The 18,055-nt window shown below is 60.2% G+C and overlaps 12 protein-coding genes across 12 annotated transcripts; 6 read left to right on the plus strand and 6 right to left on the minus strand.

Moving 5' to 3' along the window:
- Positions 1-74: 74 nt before the first annotated feature.
- OT_ostta02g02830 (Peptidyl-prolyl cis-trans isomerase, FKBP-type) lies at positions 75-2,000 on the plus strand (the record flags this gene model as incomplete). The annotated part of the gene is made up of 1 exon (XM_003075074.1): positions 75-2,000. The coding sequence occupies one exon, from the start codon at positions 75-77 to the stop codon at positions 1,998-2,000; it is 1,926 nt and encodes a 641-aa protein (XP_003075122.1).
- Positions 2,001-2,055: 55 nt separating this feature from the next.
- Positions 2,056-2,643, minus strand: OT_ostta02g02840 (Acyl-CoA N-acyltransferase; the record flags this gene model as incomplete). The annotated part of the gene is made up of 1 exon (XM_003075075.2): positions 2,056-2,643. One exon carries the CDS (start codon positions 2,641-2,643, stop codon positions 2,056-2,058), a length of 588 nt encoding a protein of 195 aa, XP_003075123.2.
- A 118-nt stretch (positions 2,644-2,761) lies between these two features.
- OT_ostta02g02850 (Major facilitator superfamily domain, general substrate transporter) lies at positions 2,762-4,129 on the minus strand (the record flags this gene model as incomplete). The annotated part of the gene is made up of 1 exon (XM_003075076.2): positions 2,762-4,129. One exon carries the CDS (start codon positions 4,127-4,129, stop codon positions 2,762-2,764), a length of 1,368 nt encoding a protein of 455 aa, XP_003075124.2.
- A 243-nt stretch (positions 4,130-4,372) lies between these two features.
- Positions 4,373-5,779, plus strand: OT_ostta02g02860 (Phosphoglycerate kinase, C-terminal; the record flags this gene model as incomplete). Its single annotated transcript, XM_003075077.1, has 1 exon — positions 4,373-5,779. One exon carries the CDS (start codon positions 4,373-4,375, stop codon positions 5,777-5,779), a length of 1,407 nt encoding a protein of 468 aa, XP_003075125.1.
- A 242-nt stretch (positions 5,780-6,021) lies between these two features.
- Positions 6,022-7,074, minus strand: OT_ostta02g02870 (Glyceraldehyde 3-phosphate dehydrogenase, NAD(P) binding domain; the record flags this gene model as incomplete). Its single annotated transcript, XM_022985090.1, has 1 exon — positions 6,022-7,074. One exon carries the CDS (start codon positions 7,072-7,074, stop codon positions 6,022-6,024), a length of 1,053 nt encoding a protein of 350 aa, XP_022840778.1.
- Positions 7,075-7,351: 277 nt separating this feature from the next.
- Positions 7,352-8,104, plus strand: OT_ostta02g02880 (unnamed product; the record flags this gene model as incomplete). The annotated part of the gene is made up of 1 exon (XM_003075079.1): positions 7,352-8,104. One exon carries the CDS (start codon positions 7,352-7,354, stop codon positions 8,102-8,104), a length of 753 nt encoding a protein of 250 aa, XP_003075127.1.
- A 44-nt stretch (positions 8,105-8,148) lies between these two features.
- On the minus strand, positions 8,149-9,417 carry OT_ostta02g02890 (TMS membrane protein/tumour differentially expressed protein; the record flags this gene model as incomplete). The annotated part of the gene is made up of 1 exon (XM_003075080.2): positions 8,149-9,417. The coding sequence occupies one exon, from the start codon at positions 9,415-9,417 to the stop codon at positions 8,149-8,151; it is 1,269 nt and encodes a 422-aa protein (XP_003075128.2).
- A 93-nt stretch (positions 9,418-9,510) lies between these two features.
- Positions 9,511-10,560, plus strand: OT_ostta02g02900 (JmjC domain; the record flags this gene model as incomplete). The annotated part of the gene is made up of 1 exon (XM_003075081.1): positions 9,511-10,560. One exon carries the CDS (start codon positions 9,511-9,513, stop codon positions 10,558-10,560), a length of 1,050 nt encoding a protein of 349 aa, XP_003075129.1.
- A 75-nt stretch (positions 10,561-10,635) lies between these two features.
- Positions 10,636-11,967, plus strand: OT_ostta02g02910 (Serine/threonine-protein kinase, active site; the record flags this gene model as incomplete). Its single annotated transcript, XM_003075082.2, has 1 exon — positions 10,636-11,967. One exon carries the CDS (start codon positions 10,636-10,638, stop codon positions 11,965-11,967), a length of 1,332 nt encoding a protein of 443 aa, XP_003075130.2.
- Positions 11,968-12,104: 137 nt separating this feature from the next.
- Positions 12,105-14,639, plus strand: OT_ostta02g02920 (THO complex, subunit THOC1; the record flags this gene model as incomplete). The annotated part of the gene is made up of 1 exon (XM_003075084.2): positions 12,105-14,639. The coding sequence occupies one exon, from the start codon at positions 12,105-12,107 to the stop codon at positions 14,637-14,639; it is 2,535 nt and encodes an 844-aa protein (XP_003075132.2).
- A 29-nt stretch (positions 14,640-14,668) lies between these two features.
- Positions 14,669-15,970, minus strand: OT_ostta02g02930 (Zinc finger, CCCH-type; the record flags this gene model as incomplete). Its single annotated transcript, XM_022985091.1, has 1 exon — positions 14,669-15,970. The coding sequence occupies one exon, from the start codon at positions 15,968-15,970 to the stop codon at positions 14,669-14,671; it is 1,302 nt and encodes a 433-aa protein (XP_022840779.1).
- A 140-nt stretch (positions 15,971-16,110) lies between these two features.
- On the minus strand, positions 16,111-17,055 carry OT_ostta02g02940 (unnamed product; the record flags this gene model as incomplete). The annotated part of the gene is made up of 1 exon (XM_003075086.2): positions 16,111-17,055. One exon carries the CDS (start codon positions 17,053-17,055, stop codon positions 16,111-16,113), a length of 945 nt encoding a protein of 314 aa, XP_003075134.2.
- Positions 17,056-18,055: the final 1,000 nt, after the last annotated feature.

Consider the following 18,055-nt stretch of genomic DNA (forward strand, 5'->3'; position numbering starts at 1 on the left):
CGCACTCCTCGTCGTTCGACGCCCTGAAACGCGCGTTGAACGCGTCGTGGTCCACGAAGACAAGAACGTGGAAAATGGTCACGTCGCCTCGCGCGTCGATAAAGAGCGAGTGCGAGTGCGAACGTGAGGCGTTTCGCTCTTGGATTGGAAAGATTAAAAATCGCTCACCGATCGCCCCGCCGTCGCTCACACCGCGCGACGCGAACGAAACACCGTCGACGTCCGACGCGGACATTCGTAAGCGCGCGAAAGAGCTTCTGCTCGCGGCCGGAACCGCGGTGCGCGTGTTGGAGGTGGTGGCGGAAGGCGACGGCACGGAGCTCGAGCTGGGCGGGACACGAGAGACGCTGTATCGCGTCTCGGCGACGACGTCGCGAGGTGTGGAGCTCGTTAGGTTCGACGACACGCTCCCACCGAGGAGATGCGTGTTGAGGGATGAGTTCTGCGACGTCACGAGGGGGTTAGAGCTGTTGATGATGAACATGGGAGCCGGCGCGCGATGGCGAGCTCGATGCGACTGGAGCGTCACGTATGGCCACGCAAGCGCGATTGAGAGGAACTTGGCGAGGGATTCGAGAGTGAAAGAGGGTGATTCGATCGTGTATGACGTCGAAGTGTTGAATCACGTTCCAGTGCACGCGGTCAAGGTGCGAGAACCGGAGGATGGGTCAGACGTGGAGCTCGACGCGGGCGGTCGAGCGAGGTGCACAAAGAAGACGACGACGACTGGGAGCGGTTGGGAGACCCCGAGACCACCGTTTGAGGTCGCCATAGAGGTAAGTGCTATGTTGATCAGAAGCGGTGAGCGTGAGGAGGAGGAGTTTGTGGAGAAGAAAACGGTGTCGTACGTTGTCGGCGACGGCAAAGTACCTCTGGCGCTGGACACCGCGGTGCGAACGATGCGGCTGTATGAGGAGGCGCTCGTCTGGACAAACTACGGTGGATTCGGGAAGAACGCGAAGTTTAGCGCGATGTCAAGGGCGAACAGATTAGTTCCTGCGTTACCGCGAGACGAGTCGGAGCTCCCGGACGGGGTCGCGTACAAGGTGAAGCTCGTCTCAATGCGACAGGTGCGAGACGTTTTCAACGACGGGACGACGAAGAAGACGCGCACGCGCGACGGTCGCGGTATCTTTCCTTCCGATTGCCCCATGAATGATTGCATGGTGCGCGTGCACTTCGTCTTGTCCACCGCCACCTCCACGGGCACGCACAGCACTCTGGCGAAGAGATACGACACTCGCTCTGACGCGGCGCTTCAGGGTAAGCCCTTCGAGTTCCGCCTCGGATGCGGCGCCCTTCCCGAAGCTTTGGAGACCTCAATTCGACTGATGATTCCCAAGGAGGAATCAAGAGTCGTCCTGGATCAATCGCTCGGTCAACTTGCTCGTGAACGGGGATACGGAGCGGAAAATTGTCGTCCAGACGCCCCTGGAAGTGACGTTGGATCAAGCCCATCCGTGGCAATCGTGCAATGGGACGTGGTTTTGGAATCCTTCGACGCGGCGGTGAATTGGTATAAAGCGGACGTGAACGATATGCTCGAGGAAGCGCTCATCATCAAGGAAGAGGCGAACGCGCTCTTCAAGACTGGTACCTTCGAGCTCGCTCGAGCGAAGTACGAAAAGACGCTTCACAAGCTCGAAAGTCTTCGAGGCCTGGACGACAAGGACTTTGAGCGCGTGGAGACGATGAAAATCACGCTCGCGCTCAATCTTGTGGCGAGTTTACAAAAGCTACACCAGCATGTCGAGGCGTTGCGACGGGTGAACAAGCTGTTGGAGGCAAATCCGGAAAACGCCAAGGCTTTGTTCCGCCGCTCGGTGTCCCATCTCGCTCTCCACGAATTCATCGCTGCTCGTGACGATTTATTCGCGTGTCTCGACGCGAATCCGACTTTACAGAGCACCGTGGCGAAGCAACTCAACCTCGTCAAGCGAACGGAGCAGCAAGTCGCCGCGTGTGAGCGCGCCAACTTCAAATTCAACAAACTCTTCTAGGCGCGATGAAAATTCATGACATGCCGTGACGATCGTCATCACATAGACTAAGACGCTAAATGAAATACTTCGCCATCTGCACCTCTTTCCTCTTGAACCCACATCGCTCATAGAACCCGACGTTGGACTCGTTACAATCCAGGATCACCTTGTAGCAACCGCACGCCTCCGCCGCGCGCGTGAGCGCCTCCACGATTACACGTCCGAGATCTCTCCCTCGCTCGCCCTCGTCCACGACGACATCCTCGATGTGTCCACACGTCCCGCAATTCCTAGTAAACTTCCGCTCGAGCACCAAAGTGCCGCTCGCGACTATCCGCGATCCGTCTTCGCTCTCGATCACGTACACGCGCTCGCACCCGTTCGTAATCTCTCGAAACCGTCGACCGAAGTCCCCTTTCCCGACCTCGGTGAGCTGAGACAACAGTTCGTAGAACCCCTTCGACGCGTCGCTTGCGCGCAGGCGACGCACTTTGGTCGGTTTTCCATCCCCGGACTTTCTGTTTGGAATGAACAGCGCGCTCGGCGGCGTCTTCTTGTCGAGCCGCAACGCCTCAAATCTTCGAAAGAGGGCGCTGGCGACGAGACCGAGGACGAATGAGAAAGAGCCGCGCTTGGTGACGTAGAGAGTGTTCGAGGGCATGGTTCGTGGACGACGCGCGTCGCGAAGTGAACCGAAAACTGGCGAAGTGAAGGAAAACTGGAAACCAGCGCACGAGCGGGTGACGTTCGGATGAAAACTCAGAGCTAGTTCTATACGATTACGAGGGAGGTTGCGTGGACTCGACGTCGTTGGTGTCGGCATCAGGGTCGTCGATGCACGCAATGGAGCCGCACATCAATCCACCGGAGTCGTCATCTAAAAAGAGCTCGATGACGGTGGACGCGATGACAAAGGCTGCGCTCGCCCAGAAGCACGCGGCGAAGCCGTCGACCGTGGAACCGACGTAAGAATATAGCGCACCACTGACGATGGTGCCGATGAGACGACCGAACGCGTTGGCCATGTAGTAGAAACCGACGTTGATGGCCACTTTGTTGCCCTCGGCGTACTTGACCACCAGGTACGAATGAACGGCGGAATTCACCGCGAACAGGAACGCGAACACGAAAACAGCGATGAAAATGACGAGACTCTTCGCCTTGCTATCCCCCGGGTGGTCCTGAAACACCCCCGACTGCACGAAACCGCCCAAGAAGAGCGGCACGGAGACGAGCGCAAAATTCCAAACCACCGCCGTGTGTTTATTCGGCGGATTCTGCCTAAGTGGTTGAAGAAAGAGCTGCGGCGTCCACGCCTGAAGCTGTCCGTAGACGATGATATATCCCGCAAGCATGGCCCCGACGGCGGATCGGGGCCATCCCATGCCCTCAGCGCTTCGCAGGAAGAATGGCAGCGGGACCTCGAACCACAGGTCCCGACTTCCAAACAAGAACATCCGGCTCAGCGACAATACGTTCATGTTGTAGTTTTGCTTGAACACCGCGCTCAGGGTTATGTTCTCCTTTCCAACGCGCCCGAGCGAGGAATCTAAACCAAAAATCCCGAACGGAAGCGCGACGACGATGATTCCGATTTGCGTCCACAGTGCCGCCTCGTAACTCACCCCGAGCATTGCCGCGCCGATGAAGTATCCCACGCCCTTGAAGCTATTCTTCAATCCCGTGATCGCGCTCACGAGCTTAAACAAAGAGTTCTGCTTATCATCCGGCGTCACCAGCTTGGTCACCGTCTTCCCACCGAGCTTTGTCAAATCCTTCGCGATTCCGCACAAAGCCTGCGCGCACGTCACAAACACTATCGCCCGTCCTCGTCCCCACGCGTCGTCCCACGCGAATAACATCCCGATCCCCCCAATCTGAAGCACCAAGCCGCTCACCAACGTTTGCCTGATCCCGAACCTCGCCCCCGCGATGCCGGCGACGAGATTTGTCACCGCCCCGCACAGCTCGTACAGCGTGAACGTCGTCGCCACCTCCATCGCGGTGAACCCCGTCGCGTACGCGTGCATCAACACCAACATCCGCACCGCACCGTCGGTGAGCGTGAACAGAATGTACGACAACGACACCACCGCGAACGGGCCGATCGCCGATCGCTTTCGCGTCTCCACGGCATCGCCCGCCATTCCTCACCGTCGCCTCGCGCCGATTCTGCCCGTCGCGCGCGTTCGCCGATCGTCCTCCACCGCCCCGCGCGCCTCGCGCGGCTCGATCGCGTTCGGCGTCGGTACGATTCCCCGCGCGCGCGCGTTCGGCGACGGGATCTCGCGCGTCGCCACGTGCCGCGCGCGCGGTCCGAGCGTGCGGTGACGATACCGCGAAGAATATTCTTCGTCACCGTTCGGTCGGCACTCATCGACGCGCGCGCGATGCCGGCGCCCGCGCGCGTGCGCGCGCTGGAGCACGCCGGAGATTTACGGGATAAGATTGTGCTCGTGCGCGTCGATCATAACTGCGTGAAGAACGGCGTGGTGCGGGACGCGTACAGGATCGAACAGAGTTTGCCCACGTTGTACAACATTGTCGAACGCGGTGGACGACCGATCCTGATCACGCACGTGAATCGCCCGAGAGACGGCGCGGATGGATCGATAACGATCGATAAGTCGCGAGACGGCGTGGACGCGGTCGTGGATGTGCTGCGGCGAATGTTGGGGGTGACGTTTGCGGCGCCGACGTTCGGGACGGCCGGTCGAGGCGACGGCATCGCGAGCGTGGACACGTCGATTAATTTTCTATTGGACGATCTTCGAGCGCGAAGGATCGGGGGAATATATTTACCGAACTCGAGGTGGTTCGCTGGGGAGGAGGCGAAGGCGGGGTCGGAGGCGTACGAAGCGTTCTCGAGGCAACTCGCCGGTTTGGCGGACGTCTTCGTGAACGACGCATTCGGGTCGTGGCAGCCGCATGTATCGACGGTGGGGGTGACGAAATATTTGCCCAGTTACGCCGGGTTGTTGATGCAGCGCGAGTTACGGGCGGTGGAGGCGGTGTTGGAACCGGTGAGACCGTTCGTCGCGGTGGTGGGGGGATCAAAGCTTGATACGAAAATCGAGACGCTCAATGCGGTGGCGTCGCGGTGTGATTCGCTTGTTCTCGGCGGGGTGGTTTACAACGCGTACTTATGCGCGAAGTATGGGGTCGAGATCGAAGGCGTGAGCGAGCGCGATGTCGAGCTCGCGGGTCAACTTCTCGCGCCCGAGACGCAAGCAAAGATAATCGAACTCCCGGTCGTCGTGGAATCCACTTCACTGCAAGGCTGCGGATGCGTTCCAAAAGAGGGTGAGTGTGGGAAACCAATGGAGGGAGCTGGAACGACGCGACCTCTTCATATCGATCAGTTGCAGCGCGGAGCGAGCTATGGGTACGTCCTGGATGTCGCCGCAAGCTCGTTCGAGGATGAAAAAGTGAAGCTCGCAATGCAAGGCGCAAAGACAATCTTCGTCAACGCCGTCATGGGATTCACCTCGAGTGGATTTCATGAAGGTACAACGGCGCTGGATCATGCCATCGCCGAAAACAAGAGCGCTCGAAAGTACTTCGGCGGAGGCGACACGATTCAAGAGTTTAAATCGCTCACGCCGGCGCTCTTCATGTCTGCCGTGCTCGATCCCACATTTTACCTTTTCACCGGCGGAGGCACGGTGCTGAAAGCGTTAGAGCTCGGCGGCGGCGAGAAATTAGAGACAGTGCAGTGCTTGTTAGCCGATGCGGACGAGAAAATTCCCCTTAAAGAAGAGCCGAAGTGCATGCGCTTCGCCGACTGCGCGTGCTGACAGATGAATGTGCGTTTTCGAGGGCTCTTCGAGGGCACTCAATACCACCGGGCACTGACCTACTCTGTATGAATCAAGCAGTTCTATCAAGTTTTGCGTGAGGATAGAAACGGTGTAATCATAGTCTCACATGCATTTACATGTCGTTTGAGCGCCGCGCGCGACGCGATTACTGCGTGGTCTACGGGGCGAAAAAGCAGCATGGCTCACATTGCAACAGAACAGTCAATGAGGCAAGACGTCTACTTGATCGACGCCGCGACCATCTTGGCGCAGTCAACGAGCCTGCACGAGTATCCGTACTCGTTGTCGTACCAGACGTACAGCTTCAAGTGCGTGCCATCGATCACCATGGTGGATTCTGCGTCGACAATGCCAGAGCGTGAATCGTTGACAAAATCCGTGGATACAAGGGGCTGCTCCTCGAAGCCCATGATTCCCACGAGGGGTCCCTCTTCAGAGTGCTTCTTCAACAGCGCATTGATTTCGTCTCTCGTCACCGGTCGCTTCAACTCGAGGACGATGTCGGACAACGAACCATTCGTGAGTGGTACGCGCACTGCCAAGCCGTTCAGCTTGCCCTTGAGATCCGGGATGATGAGCTGCACCGCGGTCGCGCTGCCCGTGGATGTCGGCGCTAGGTTCACCAACCCACTCCTCGCTCGTCTTAAATCATCCTTCTTTGTGTTCGGGGCGTCCACCATGCACTGCGTGTTCGTCACGTTGTGCACCGTCGTGATCGAGCCGCGATGCACGCCGATTTCGTTGTGAATCGTGTAGATCACCGGCGCGATGCAGTTCGTCGTGCACGATGCCGCCGTCACCACTCGATGCTTATCCGCATCGTAATCACCATGATTCACCCCGTACACGATGTTCACCGCTCCCTCCTCCTTCACCGGCGCCGACACGACCACCTTTTTCACCGTCCCGCCGTGTCGCTCGCCAAAGTAGGCGCGCTCGAGCGCCTTCATCTTCGTAAACGCCCCCGTGCACTCCAGAACGATCTCGCACCCGAGATCACTCCACGGCACCTCCAAAGGATCACTCTCACCCGTAAACGCGATCGAACGCCCATCGGAAATCTCCAGCGTTTGTTTCGCCTCGTCGAACGCGATCGTCTTCCCCCATCGCCCGTGCACCGAGTCGAATTCACCGAGGTACGCGCACGACTTCCCGCTCCCAGGGGATTCGTTGATCACCGCGATCTCCACCTCGGGGTCGTCGTGCAAGAGACGAAACGCCAATCGACCGATTCGTCCGAATCCATTGATCCCGATCCGCGTCGGCGCCATGGCGGTCGTCGACGTGTGCGCCGACGACGCGGAATATTCCTTCGTGACGGCGCGTCCTCATAATACGGTATTATTAATACCCTACACCGGGCGTGCCCAACCCCTAGAAATAGGGTTTAGGACCCACGTCGCGCGTCGATCGTCCCGGACGTCGACGCGGCGACCCGCCGAGGGCTCGCGCGCGGCATCGAGCGACGCCCCGACGCGACGGCGCGGCGACCGCGCGCTCGAGCGGTGCGGCGGCGCGATGCGCGCGCTCGAGCGGTGCGGCGGCGCGATGGGCGCGCGCGCGCGTGGGGACGCACATCGACCGGTCCGCGATCGCCGTCGCGCGCGCGCGCGCGTCGCGGCGAAGAAGCGACGTCCCGGGGGGGGTGGGGCGAACGATTACAGCGATGATTTCGCGCTGTACGGCTCCTTCGATGAGTCCTACGCCGATGGTGCGGGGATGATCTTGGGGAAGAATGAGAGCGGTCGGCGCGGGAAGCGGGCGGGCGGGAAGCGGGCGTCGTACGACGCCGTCGCGGGCGTACTTGAGGCGTTGTCGGAAGTGCGAACGGAACGTAGGCAGCGCGCGCCGCGGTGGTCGAGGAGCGGGGGGGACGGTGGGGCGTCGTCCGGCGATGACGACGAGGAGGCGGGCGTGGGGTCGTTCGCGACATTCGCGGAAGAGGTGGACGGTTCTGTGCAGGAGACGCCTCGTGAGGCGAGACCGGCGCCGGTGAGGGAGCCGAAGAGGCCGGTGGCGGCGCGACCGACACCGCCGCGACCGAAGGCTGCGCCTAAACCGAAACTGACGGCTACGGTGGACCCAGTGGAGACCAAGGCCAAGGCGACGCAAACGCTCTGCAAGTGGGGATTCGCCGCGTCCGACATCGAGATTGCGATCGAGAAGACGGTCGAAAAGGTGGGCGATAGTGCGACGGCGAAGAAACGACAGATAGCCGCCCTCGATTGGCTCCTGATGAACTGTCCGATGGAAAACGTTCCGGATGAGTACAGGCGCGAGGCGCAACAAGTTCGTGGATAATTGGATACATGTAATCATCAGTACAAACAGTTTGCGAGCCAAAATTAAAACTCTCGTTCGGGGAAGAGCGCGGGAGCGACGAGACACCAGGCGTAGATCGTTCCCGTGGCCCACACCGAGAAGTACTTGACCCACACGCTCGCCCAACCGCTGCCGATGGCCTCAGAATCATCCGGGCGACGCGTGCCCCATCCCGTGAGCAGCATGGACGTGTACATCGCGGCCAAAGCGAAAATCAAATGGAAAAAACTATAATTGTATCGAACCGGACCGGACGGGGACGACTCGTCCTCCGCTTCTTCGTCCTCTTCGTCGTTGAGAACATCACCGAGTTCGCCGATAAACTCCTCGTCGACGTCCATATGCCAAAAGTTGCTCTCTCCCGCGCGCATCGCCGCGTACACGACTGATACGAGCGTAAACACCGTCTGCACTAGAGTCGCCGGTTTTCGCAGCGCCTCATTGGCGTCGATGAAGGATTGCGGTCGACACGCGTATGTTGAGGGCTCTGAGCTCAGTGCCGAGTAGCACAGGTAGGCGCAATACAGAGTCACCGCCGACGTCGGCAGCAAGCAACCCTCTCTTGAGATTGGATGGAACGTGATCAGTGTCAACACCGCACACAACACCGCTGTGGACGTGATCATTGCGACGTTTCTGTGACACTCCCGACTCGGTGCGTACGCTCGGTACATCTCGACGAATAACCCGATCGACGCACCGAACATCGCGAGCGTGCTCGCGATCAGACCCGCGATCCACCCCCAGTGCTCCCCGCTCGCCCAAGACTCGTTCCACGCGAATGAAAAGTCCAAGACAATTATCATCTGTATCACCAGGAACAATCCGGAACCCAAGCGCGCGGCGCCTGCGTACACGTCCATGAACCCGTCGCTCGCCAAGCAAAACGTCAGCGCGTTTAAAATCACGTACGCCAACATTTTCACACCCCACGAACCTCGGTGGATCATTCGGTCTCGCGCGTCCCCCTTGTCGCGTGTCCCGACGAGCGAAGCGCTAAGCGTCGCGAACAAAACGAACGTCGCGCACGACGCCCGGTACACCGCCTGCGTTCGGAACCACGCGTTGGTGTAGCCGTGATCGTTTGGAATCGCCCACGCGTATCGCTCGAGCGCGTGCGCGCCGACGTCACGAACGAACCACGCGAGCGCGGTGGCGAAGGAAAAGAAAAGAGCGTGCGTCGCGCGCGCGGGCGGGTTCTTGGGCGTTAGAGCGCCGCCCACGCACGTGCCCACGCACGAGCCCAGGCAAGACATCAAGGGCGTCGTCACACACGAGAGCAAGAGCGACATTCTCGGGGCGGCGTCGCGCAGTGCGGGGACGCGTGTGATTTTGGTTCAACGGTTTTGCAGGAAAGCGCGGCAATACGAGACGTGCTCGCGATGATGGCGGACGCGGACGGTGACGAAACCCCGGACGTGCACGCGGAGATCATGTCGGCGACGCGAGATTACGTCGGACGACGCGTCGAGCGGTTGGACGCGCCGCCGTCGTCGATTGAATTTTTGAGAAAGTACGTATGCAGGAACAGTCCATTTGTTTGTGCGAACGCCACGAAGGACTGGACGGCGCACGAGCGATGGCAAACGAAAGAAGGCTTCATGGAGTGCTGCGGAGGACCACAGACGAAGGTCGAGGCGGCGGCGACGCGGGATGGGCGAGGTGACGCGATAGAGTACACCCTCGGCCGTCGCGTGTTCGTCGAGCCGGCGACAATGCAGACGACGCTTGACGACCTCTTCTCGAGCTTCGAACGAGAGCCGAAGAGGGATGAGCCAGTATTATATCTGAGCTCGCAGAACGACAACTTGAGACGCGTTCCAGAGTTGCGGGGGTTGTTGGCGCACTGTGGCGGCGAGAGCGGTGGGTTGGCGTTCGCGGATGAAGCGTTCGGGTGCGTCCCGGACGCGAAAAACGTCTGGGTGGGTGACGATAGGTCGGTGACGTCGTATCATAGGGATTACTACGAGAATCTGTACACGGTCATATCCGGTACGAAGGTGTTTTCGCTGCGGCCCCCGTGCGACTATCCGGACATGCGCTTCGTCAAAGACTGTGCGCCGGGACGATACGTGTTTGAGCGAGACCCCGATGGTCGCCCGAAGTGGCGAATCAACGTCGATATCTCCGCACCAAAAGTTTCGTGGAGCGCGGTCGACGTCGATCCGAGCGGTAAGCCGATTCACGGCGGCGAAGACGAGCTGCTGTATCGAGCTGGGCGGCCTCGTGAATGCGCGCTCGAGGTCGAAGTCCACTCGGGAGAGACGCTCTACCTCCCAGCGATGTGGTTTCACCGCGTGAGACAACGCGGGCTCACGATCGCCGTGAATTCGTGGTACGACCAATCGTTCGACGATCGCTACGCCACTCGTATGGCACTCGACCGTCTGGCCGATGAACGTCCAACAAGCGGACCACACGGTCTCAATGTCTGACGTGCGAATTTCCGCGCGGTGCGCTGTCCGGGGACGTGATCAGCGATCATCTTCGCTCCCTTCATGGTAAGCGCCATGCGCGTCGTCGCGTCGTCGAGTCGCTTGCCAGCGGCGACGTCTTCGCCGTCCCGCTCATTGCGTTCGTCTTCTTTGCGTCTCCACGCGAGCGATCGTCTATCCCAGGGGATGAGCTCGCGTCAGCACTCGTACATCATAGAGTATTTGCATGTCATCGTGGGTCCGAGGAAAGGCCGTCGTGCGCTCGGGCACAAAGACTTTGAAAAGCTCCAGCGGGCAGAGAGTGCTTTGGGCGGAGGCGGCGTCGCCGCGATAAAGGAAGCGCTCGAGCGCGAGCGCGAGGCCACGCGAGCGATCGAGGCCGAGATAGAGGCGAATACGTACGCGCCGGATCACGAAATGCGCACGTTGAAGGCGAAGAAACTTCGGTTGAAGGATGCGCGCACGGCGCTGGAGAGGGACCTTCGAGCGGCTGAGACAGTTGAGGCGCTCGGCGAAGGCGGTTCCGGTGGGAAAGTGTGGCGAGCGCGAGACACTGAGACCGGAGAAGAGGTGGCGGTGAAAGTGGAGGACGATGTCGGGACGAGCGCGCTGGAGAAGGAGTACGAGACGACGAAGCTTGTGCATGCCGCAGCGCCGAAACATTTCCCGTCGGTTCGATACTTTGGTAAACAGAACGTCATGGATAGACCGTCGCGGGTGATGGTGCTCGATTTGCTTTCGGGTGGAAGTCTTGAGGATCTGTCTCAGCGTGTGACGCTGGGAACGGGATTCTCTCGCTGCACCGTCTCTCGTCTTGCGATGAGGTTGTTTTCCATCCTCGAGGCATGTCACTCCGTGCGCGTCGTGCACGGCGACATCAAACCAGAAAATCTTCTCCTCACCAAACGCCACGGTGGTGAAGTACAGATGGTCGATTTCGGCGAGGCGGTTCGATTCGATGACGCGTATTCAGCGACTGTGGACGACGCGGTGTCGAGAGATGCGTGGCGTGGAACGATGCTATTTTCCAGCGCCAATGTCGATTCTGGATCCAAAATAACGTTTCGAGACGATTTAGAGAGCGTTATCTTCACGTTGGCGTACCTTCGAACCGGTCGTTTGCCCTGGAACGGCGTCATAGACGGGGCCGACGGGGTCGTGGACGTTCGCACGCTCGCGTCTGTGAAACGTTCCATCGACACCGGCATGCGTTTGATCACGCCCTTGGGCGCCGACGAGCTCTCGAGCGAGCTCGACGCCGACGACGTTGTCTTCTTTGACGCATGTCTCCGACATGCGCGCGAGTTAACCGCTCGCGCCGTTCCGAATTACGAGTGGCTCGCCCGAGTTGCTCGTGCATACGCCGCTGGTTGCGACGAACGTCCGTATGAATGGGACGCCCACTGAACCGCGCGCACACACTAGCATTCATTCATTCATAGCATCTCTAGCCCGTTGAACCGCTCGCGTCATCGCGTGCCCGCTCTGTTCGCCTCGCGTCCCGCTCGCCGAACGCGCCGACCGCAGACGACGACGCGCCACCCATGCCGCTCGTCTCCAACTTCGCCAAACGCGCCGGTGTCCTCGCCGACGCCATAGTCGCACTCGCCCGCGCCTCTTCGACCGACGTGGACGAGCGCACCGTGAGCGAGACGCTCGAAAACTCAAAGTGTTTAGACGCGCCTCTGGATTCCGACGAACCCGTGAGCGCGTCCGATTGCGCGCGCGTCGAGCATGCGCACCACGTCGCGGTGACGACGATCGTGCGAGACGCTCGGAAACTCGGGACGAGCGTCACGCGATGCGGGATCGAGGACGCTGTGGAGAGAGAGGCGAAGAGCGGGGAATTGCGCGCGACCGGGACGCGCGCTTCGGAGTCGCTCCGCGCGTTGGAACACGCGTTGCGATGCGGGGAGTTGTTGGGAGGTAATGCGTACAGTTGTGTGTTCACGACGATTGAAATTACGTTGGACGCGTGCGCGTTGGACGAAGCCGCGGACGTCGTGGCGTGGATGGAGACAAATAGGGAGCGCTTGCACGAACCCGAGGCGTGGCGGAAAGGCAAACTTCCGACGTTACGAACGCTCATCGCGTTGATTAAGCGGTGCGGGGGAAGGAGCGCGCGAGAGTCGAGATTGAAAGGGCGGGCGTTGGGGTTACAAACATGGATGATGGGGGTGAGCGATCGATCGGGGTTGAATTTACAAGGCGCGAGCAACCCGAATGTGACGCCTATTTTTGAGCAGGATGAGTGGGTGCGAGAGGACGCTGAGAACGACGACGAGACGATGGATGTCGACGGTGAGTACGAGAAGGGAGAGATCGATATGTCCACGTTCGGCGCCGACGGGGCGTTTCACAAGACGTTCTGGTCGTTGCAGACATATTATCAGAATCCGACGCAGGCGATGTGCAGGGACGGCGCGTGGAACACATATCACGCCATCCTAAGAGAGATCATGGACAAGTTTGAGGAGCATCCGCTCACAGAGACGGCGAAGACGTTGTTGGACTTTCACGAAAACCCAGAGCTTCGCGATCTGATCGGTCACCGATTTCTCACGGCGCGCCGGTTACTCCCGATGCAACTGCGCGACTACAGCTTTCGTCGGCAGATTTTGATCCAAACCGCCTTCTTCCTTGAGGCGATGACGACGGAGAAGTTCAAGGAACACGTCGTCGATGAGGAAGTCATCGAGGCGCGAGAGCGCGTGATGGAAATCCTCAAGCGAACGGGACCCGACGCGCAGCTCGCGGCCTCGTTCATCGAGGACGTACTCGAAGACGAGGCGGGTTGGCGCAAGTGGCGCGACGATGGATGTCCGAACTTCGTTCGCGAACCGATCGATTTTGAAAAAGAGCCGATGCCAGACAACTGGGACATTAAGTACTCGATGTGGCCGCCGGATCAGTTTCCCGAACCCGATCCGAGATACAAGGAGGACTTCGGTGACGAAGCGCTCAACCGGCTGTGGAACATCGACGACGATGACGTTAAGAACGCGCGTTCCGAATTCCTTGTGGCCGAATCGATCGAAGATTTTTTCCGTCCCTGTCTAGAGGAGATGGATCCCGAGGCACAGGTAGAGGAACAGTACAGGAGAGTGAACGACGAGGTGTTCCGCTGGCGAGCGATGCGCATGCTTGCGAGGAGTCACTTGCATTTGTTCCCCAAAATAGCTGCAGAGGGTTTGGAGAGCGTCGTGCCAGAAATATTGGGCGTGCCCGACCCTCGACCACGGAAGGAAACGGACGAGGCAAAGGAGACCACGCCCACGAAGGAGGGAGAAGAAAATTTTCTCACATCGCACGTCGAGGCGTTGGATGGCGAACTCGAGCCCATCGAGGGGGACGAGGAAGACGTCAAGCTGACGGAAAAGGAGGACGTCATGGACGTCGGTGAGGACACATTGAAAATAGAAGTGAACTCAGAGGTGAAAACGGAGATGAAGACAGAGGTGAAGACAGAGGTCAAGACAGAAGAGAAAAAAGAGGAGCCCACCAACAGTGAATCGCCGGCGAAGGTGAGAACGCCAGAACGATCGCCCGGTACGGACTCAAAGACGCCAAAGGAATCGTTGCCCGAGAAGAGACCATCCCCAGATGCCGGTGGACGAGGACGCGGTGGCCCAGGTGGACGCGGAGGACGCGGTGGACGCAGCGGACGCGGTCGGGGAAGAGATCAAGGACATAGCACTCGGCAACCTGTTAGAGCTGTGAGACCGCCGCCGCGACAGTCGGAGCCACAACCTCCGCCGCCGCGACGTGAGCTGTCTCGAGAGCCGCAGCGCCCGCCACCACAGCGAGGACCGCCGCCATCGCGCGGAAGAGATCAACACAGAGAGCCCCCCGGAAGATACACGCCGCCTAATCGTCCACAGGGGCAGCGGTGGGAACGCGGCGGGCGGGATCAGCAGTCCGGCGAGCCTCGGCGGGATCCTCCGCCGCCTCGGCACCAAGGAACGAACCTCGGTAAACGCACGCGAGAGGACAACAGCGGTGGACAAGGCGGCGGACCGCGGGCGCGTGGTAACCAAAATCAGAGATACAACAGAGGGTACACTAGAACTAGGCGTTAGCGTTATGTCAGACATTCACTCTTTAATTTCTAATCGCTATCGTTCGCACGGCTATCCTCCTCGCTGTCGTACGCGGCGAAAAATCCCATATCGGGGCGTGGCGCCTTTTCAACCTCTTCACTCATCGCCTGCGTGACCGGTTCTTTCACTTCTGCGTCTTCATCCTCGATTGGCGGCAATGACGCGATCGCCGTGCGTCGATCGACGACCTTGAAGTCCTCGTCTGCCCAGGGAAACATCCAGTACGGCTCCTCACAACCTTTTGACCCTTCGAAGAAGTCATTGTTGACGAGAAATCTAAATAACTGCAACAGTCGCTCCTCATCTCGCTTGATTTCTTTGTGCAACAACTTTTTCAACAGCGTCTGAGGATTCCCACTCGAGACGCCGGATGTCTTCTTGTCGACGATATCGTGCCTAAACGGGCAACGTTTGCCGGCTTTACACCGGCCCCTCGCAAAAAATCGACAACGCTGATCGCTGTTCGGTCCGGCTTCGTGCTTGAAATCACACGCGTCGCCCTTTCGACATCCGCCCTGAAGCCAAAATCGACACACTTTGACTGAGTCCCCCGATGGCTTCTTCTCCTGTTCTCCTACCCTTTGCTCTCTCTTCGTCGTCATGGTCGCCGTCCTCTCGCCATCTCCTTCTTCTCCGATCTCCTGGGACGCCTCGAAATGTCCCATCTCTCGCTGCTTGGCCAAAATTTCCCTCAATCGTTCCTTCCGCAGCGCCCGTGCGCGCTCCTCGTCTTCCCCAGCCTCCAACTTCGCCTGGACGTGGGAATCGCTCGGCCAGTGCTTCGCTCGCTCCTCTCGATATCGCCGCACGTCTTCGGGTAAACTCGCGACGTCCACGGGTTTCACCACTGGAATTTCCTCCGCTGTCGGGAGCGTCGGTTTCGATGTCCCACTCGGCTTGTTCGTCCCGCTCGCCTTTCCTTCATCACCCACTCCCGCTCTCGCCCGCTTCGCCGCGTTGAACCCATCGCCCGTCGTACTCACACCCCGATACGCGTCACCAGGATCGTCCTCGCGCCCGCGTCGGTGTCCGCCGCCTCTGCGTCCGCGCGTCCCGCTCGCCCAACCGCCGCCTCCGCGTCCACCGCGTCCCTCGCTCTGCGCGTGCATCAACCCAGGCGGCGCCCCCGCTGGGACGTACGGCCCGATATGCGGGACCCAGGTGACGTCGCCGTCGGAGGTGGCGACGCACATGTACGACGTCACCGTCGGTGTAACCGCGGAGGTTGATGGATTCGCGTTGGCCTCGCGCGAAGGATTCGCGCTCGTCATCGGCGGCGGCGGCGGCGGCGGCGGCGGACGATGAACCATCGCGTCGAACTAATTGATGTCGACGTCGATCGGTTCGGCGAATGCGTCGAGCGGGCGCGGCGCGAAGTAGCGCACTTTGAGTGAATTGGTTTGGTGCGCCTCGTCTTCACAACACAGAGTACTTGGGAAACATTTCGCGTTCAGCGACTGCTCGCGGCGCGAGCGAGACGCTCATCCGTGGAGTCCACGGTTTCAATCCTCGCGCTCGCGATGCGCTCGTACAAAGCGCGCGCCAGCGGCGGGGCGGCGGCGATGAAATCACGCTCGCCGGCTTCGCCTTCGGCTAGCACGCGCTCGAGAAAGTACCGCGCGCGCTCGATCGCGCGATCGGCGCCGTCGATCGATATCGGGGGCGGTTTCAGCGTCAATCCACTTGCGGGTTTCACGTTCGCGCTCGATCGCGCGCCTCCGATCGGAATCGCGACGTTGAGCACAGTGAGCGGTCGCCTCTTATCCCTGCGATTGAACCACCCGCTCCCGCGAAGCGCGTCCTCACCGAAAACCTCCAGCATCGCTTCCTCGTCCTCGTGATCGACGTCAAACCTTCGAGCCGCTTCGAACAGAGCCACCCCCGGCGCGCAGACGTCGATGACCTTACCCTCGATCTCCAACCACGCGTGCTCGGTCGCTCTCGCGCGTCCGTCGTCGCCGCAATCGCTCGCGTACCCCACGACCGTCTTAATCTCTCGCCGCTCCCCGTTCGCCTCCATCGCCCGTCGTAACGCCAAAGAAACCACCAACGACACGCTCCCTTCGCTCGTCTCCACCCCAGATTCACACGCGCACTCGATGGCGTGCGCGGACAACGCGCACGCCACGCGATCCCCCGCCCGCATCGTCGCGCTCCGCGTCGACGCCGCGTACGCTCGATCCGCCAACGAGTGCGAACACGAATTCGGTGACGCTCGAACGAGCTCTCTCGCCGCGTCCTGCACCGCGTCCTCCACCGACACCCGTCCCGCCCGCGTCCGCGCGTCGCTCCCGCGCGCGCCCAGCGTCTCTCTTTCCCTCGTCCCTCGTCGCCGTCGCCCGACGCCCACGTGCGCGACGCGCGTCTCTCCCATCACCGTCGCCCTCGTCGCCATCGCGCGCGCCGCCGCGCGCGGGGCGCTCGCGTCACCGACGCCCTCGCCTCGGTCTCGCGTCACTCGTCGCGGCACCGGTCGTTCCACCGGTCGATGTCCCGCGGCACCGGTCGCGTCACCGGTCGATGTCCCGCGTCACCGGTCGATGCCCCGGTCGACGCCGCGCTCGTTCCCCTCGACATCGGTCGCGTGATTTATCTTCGGGACCACCACTTTGGCGCTATATCGATATACACCCAGGGTGAATACGGTATTCCCACATAAAGGGGATCCACGACGTGGTGCCGAATGTCCGATTTTCACCCCACCGCGACGCCCGCGTCGCGCGCATTCGGTCGTTTACGAGAATTCTTCCCCGTCGTCGTCGCCACACCGCGCGCGTCGTCGACGTCGTTCGACCGCCCTCGCGAAGTACTCGTGGACCGCACGCACGCAATCATGGCCGCCAAGGCACCGAAGAAGACGACGGCGAAGAAGACGACGGCGAAGAAGCCGGCGGCGAAGAAGCCCGCGGCGAAGCGCACCGCGGTGAAGAAGACGACGGCGACGAAGAAGCCTGCGGCGAAGAAGAAGCCGGCGGCGAAGAAGCCGGCGGCGAAGAAGCCTGCGGCGAAGAGTACGTGTGCGATTTTTAGTGCGCCGCGCGCGCGTGCCGTCGACGGACGCGGGGGGGGCGATGGAATTGTGCGAGAATTATGATCGTGGAATTCGAACAAAAAAAGGGATTTGTGAATTGTGGATTTTGAATCTTTGCGAGACGTTTACGACGCGAAGACTGACGTGATGCGTGCAATTTTTGCGTGCGACAGAGCCTGCGGCGAAGAAGAAGCCTGCGGCGAAGAAGCCTGCGGCGAAGAAGAAGCCTGCGGCGAAGAAGCCGGGTAAGTAAAATGCATGATTATTCACGCGCGCGCGCTGTCGCGCGATTTCGTTTTGGAAATTTCAGAGGGGTGGATTTGAATGTAATTTCTTCTTTGGAAAGGGGACTGACGTTTGCGTT

The sequence above is a fragment of the Ostreococcus tauri genome, assembly GCF_000214015.3.
Source record: "Ostreococcus tauri WGS project CAID00000000 data, contig chromosome 02, whole genome shotgun sequence".
In the NCBI taxonomy this organism is placed as follows: Eukaryota; Viridiplantae; Chlorophyta; class Mamiellophyceae; order Mamiellales; family Bathycoccaceae; genus Ostreococcus; species Ostreococcus tauri.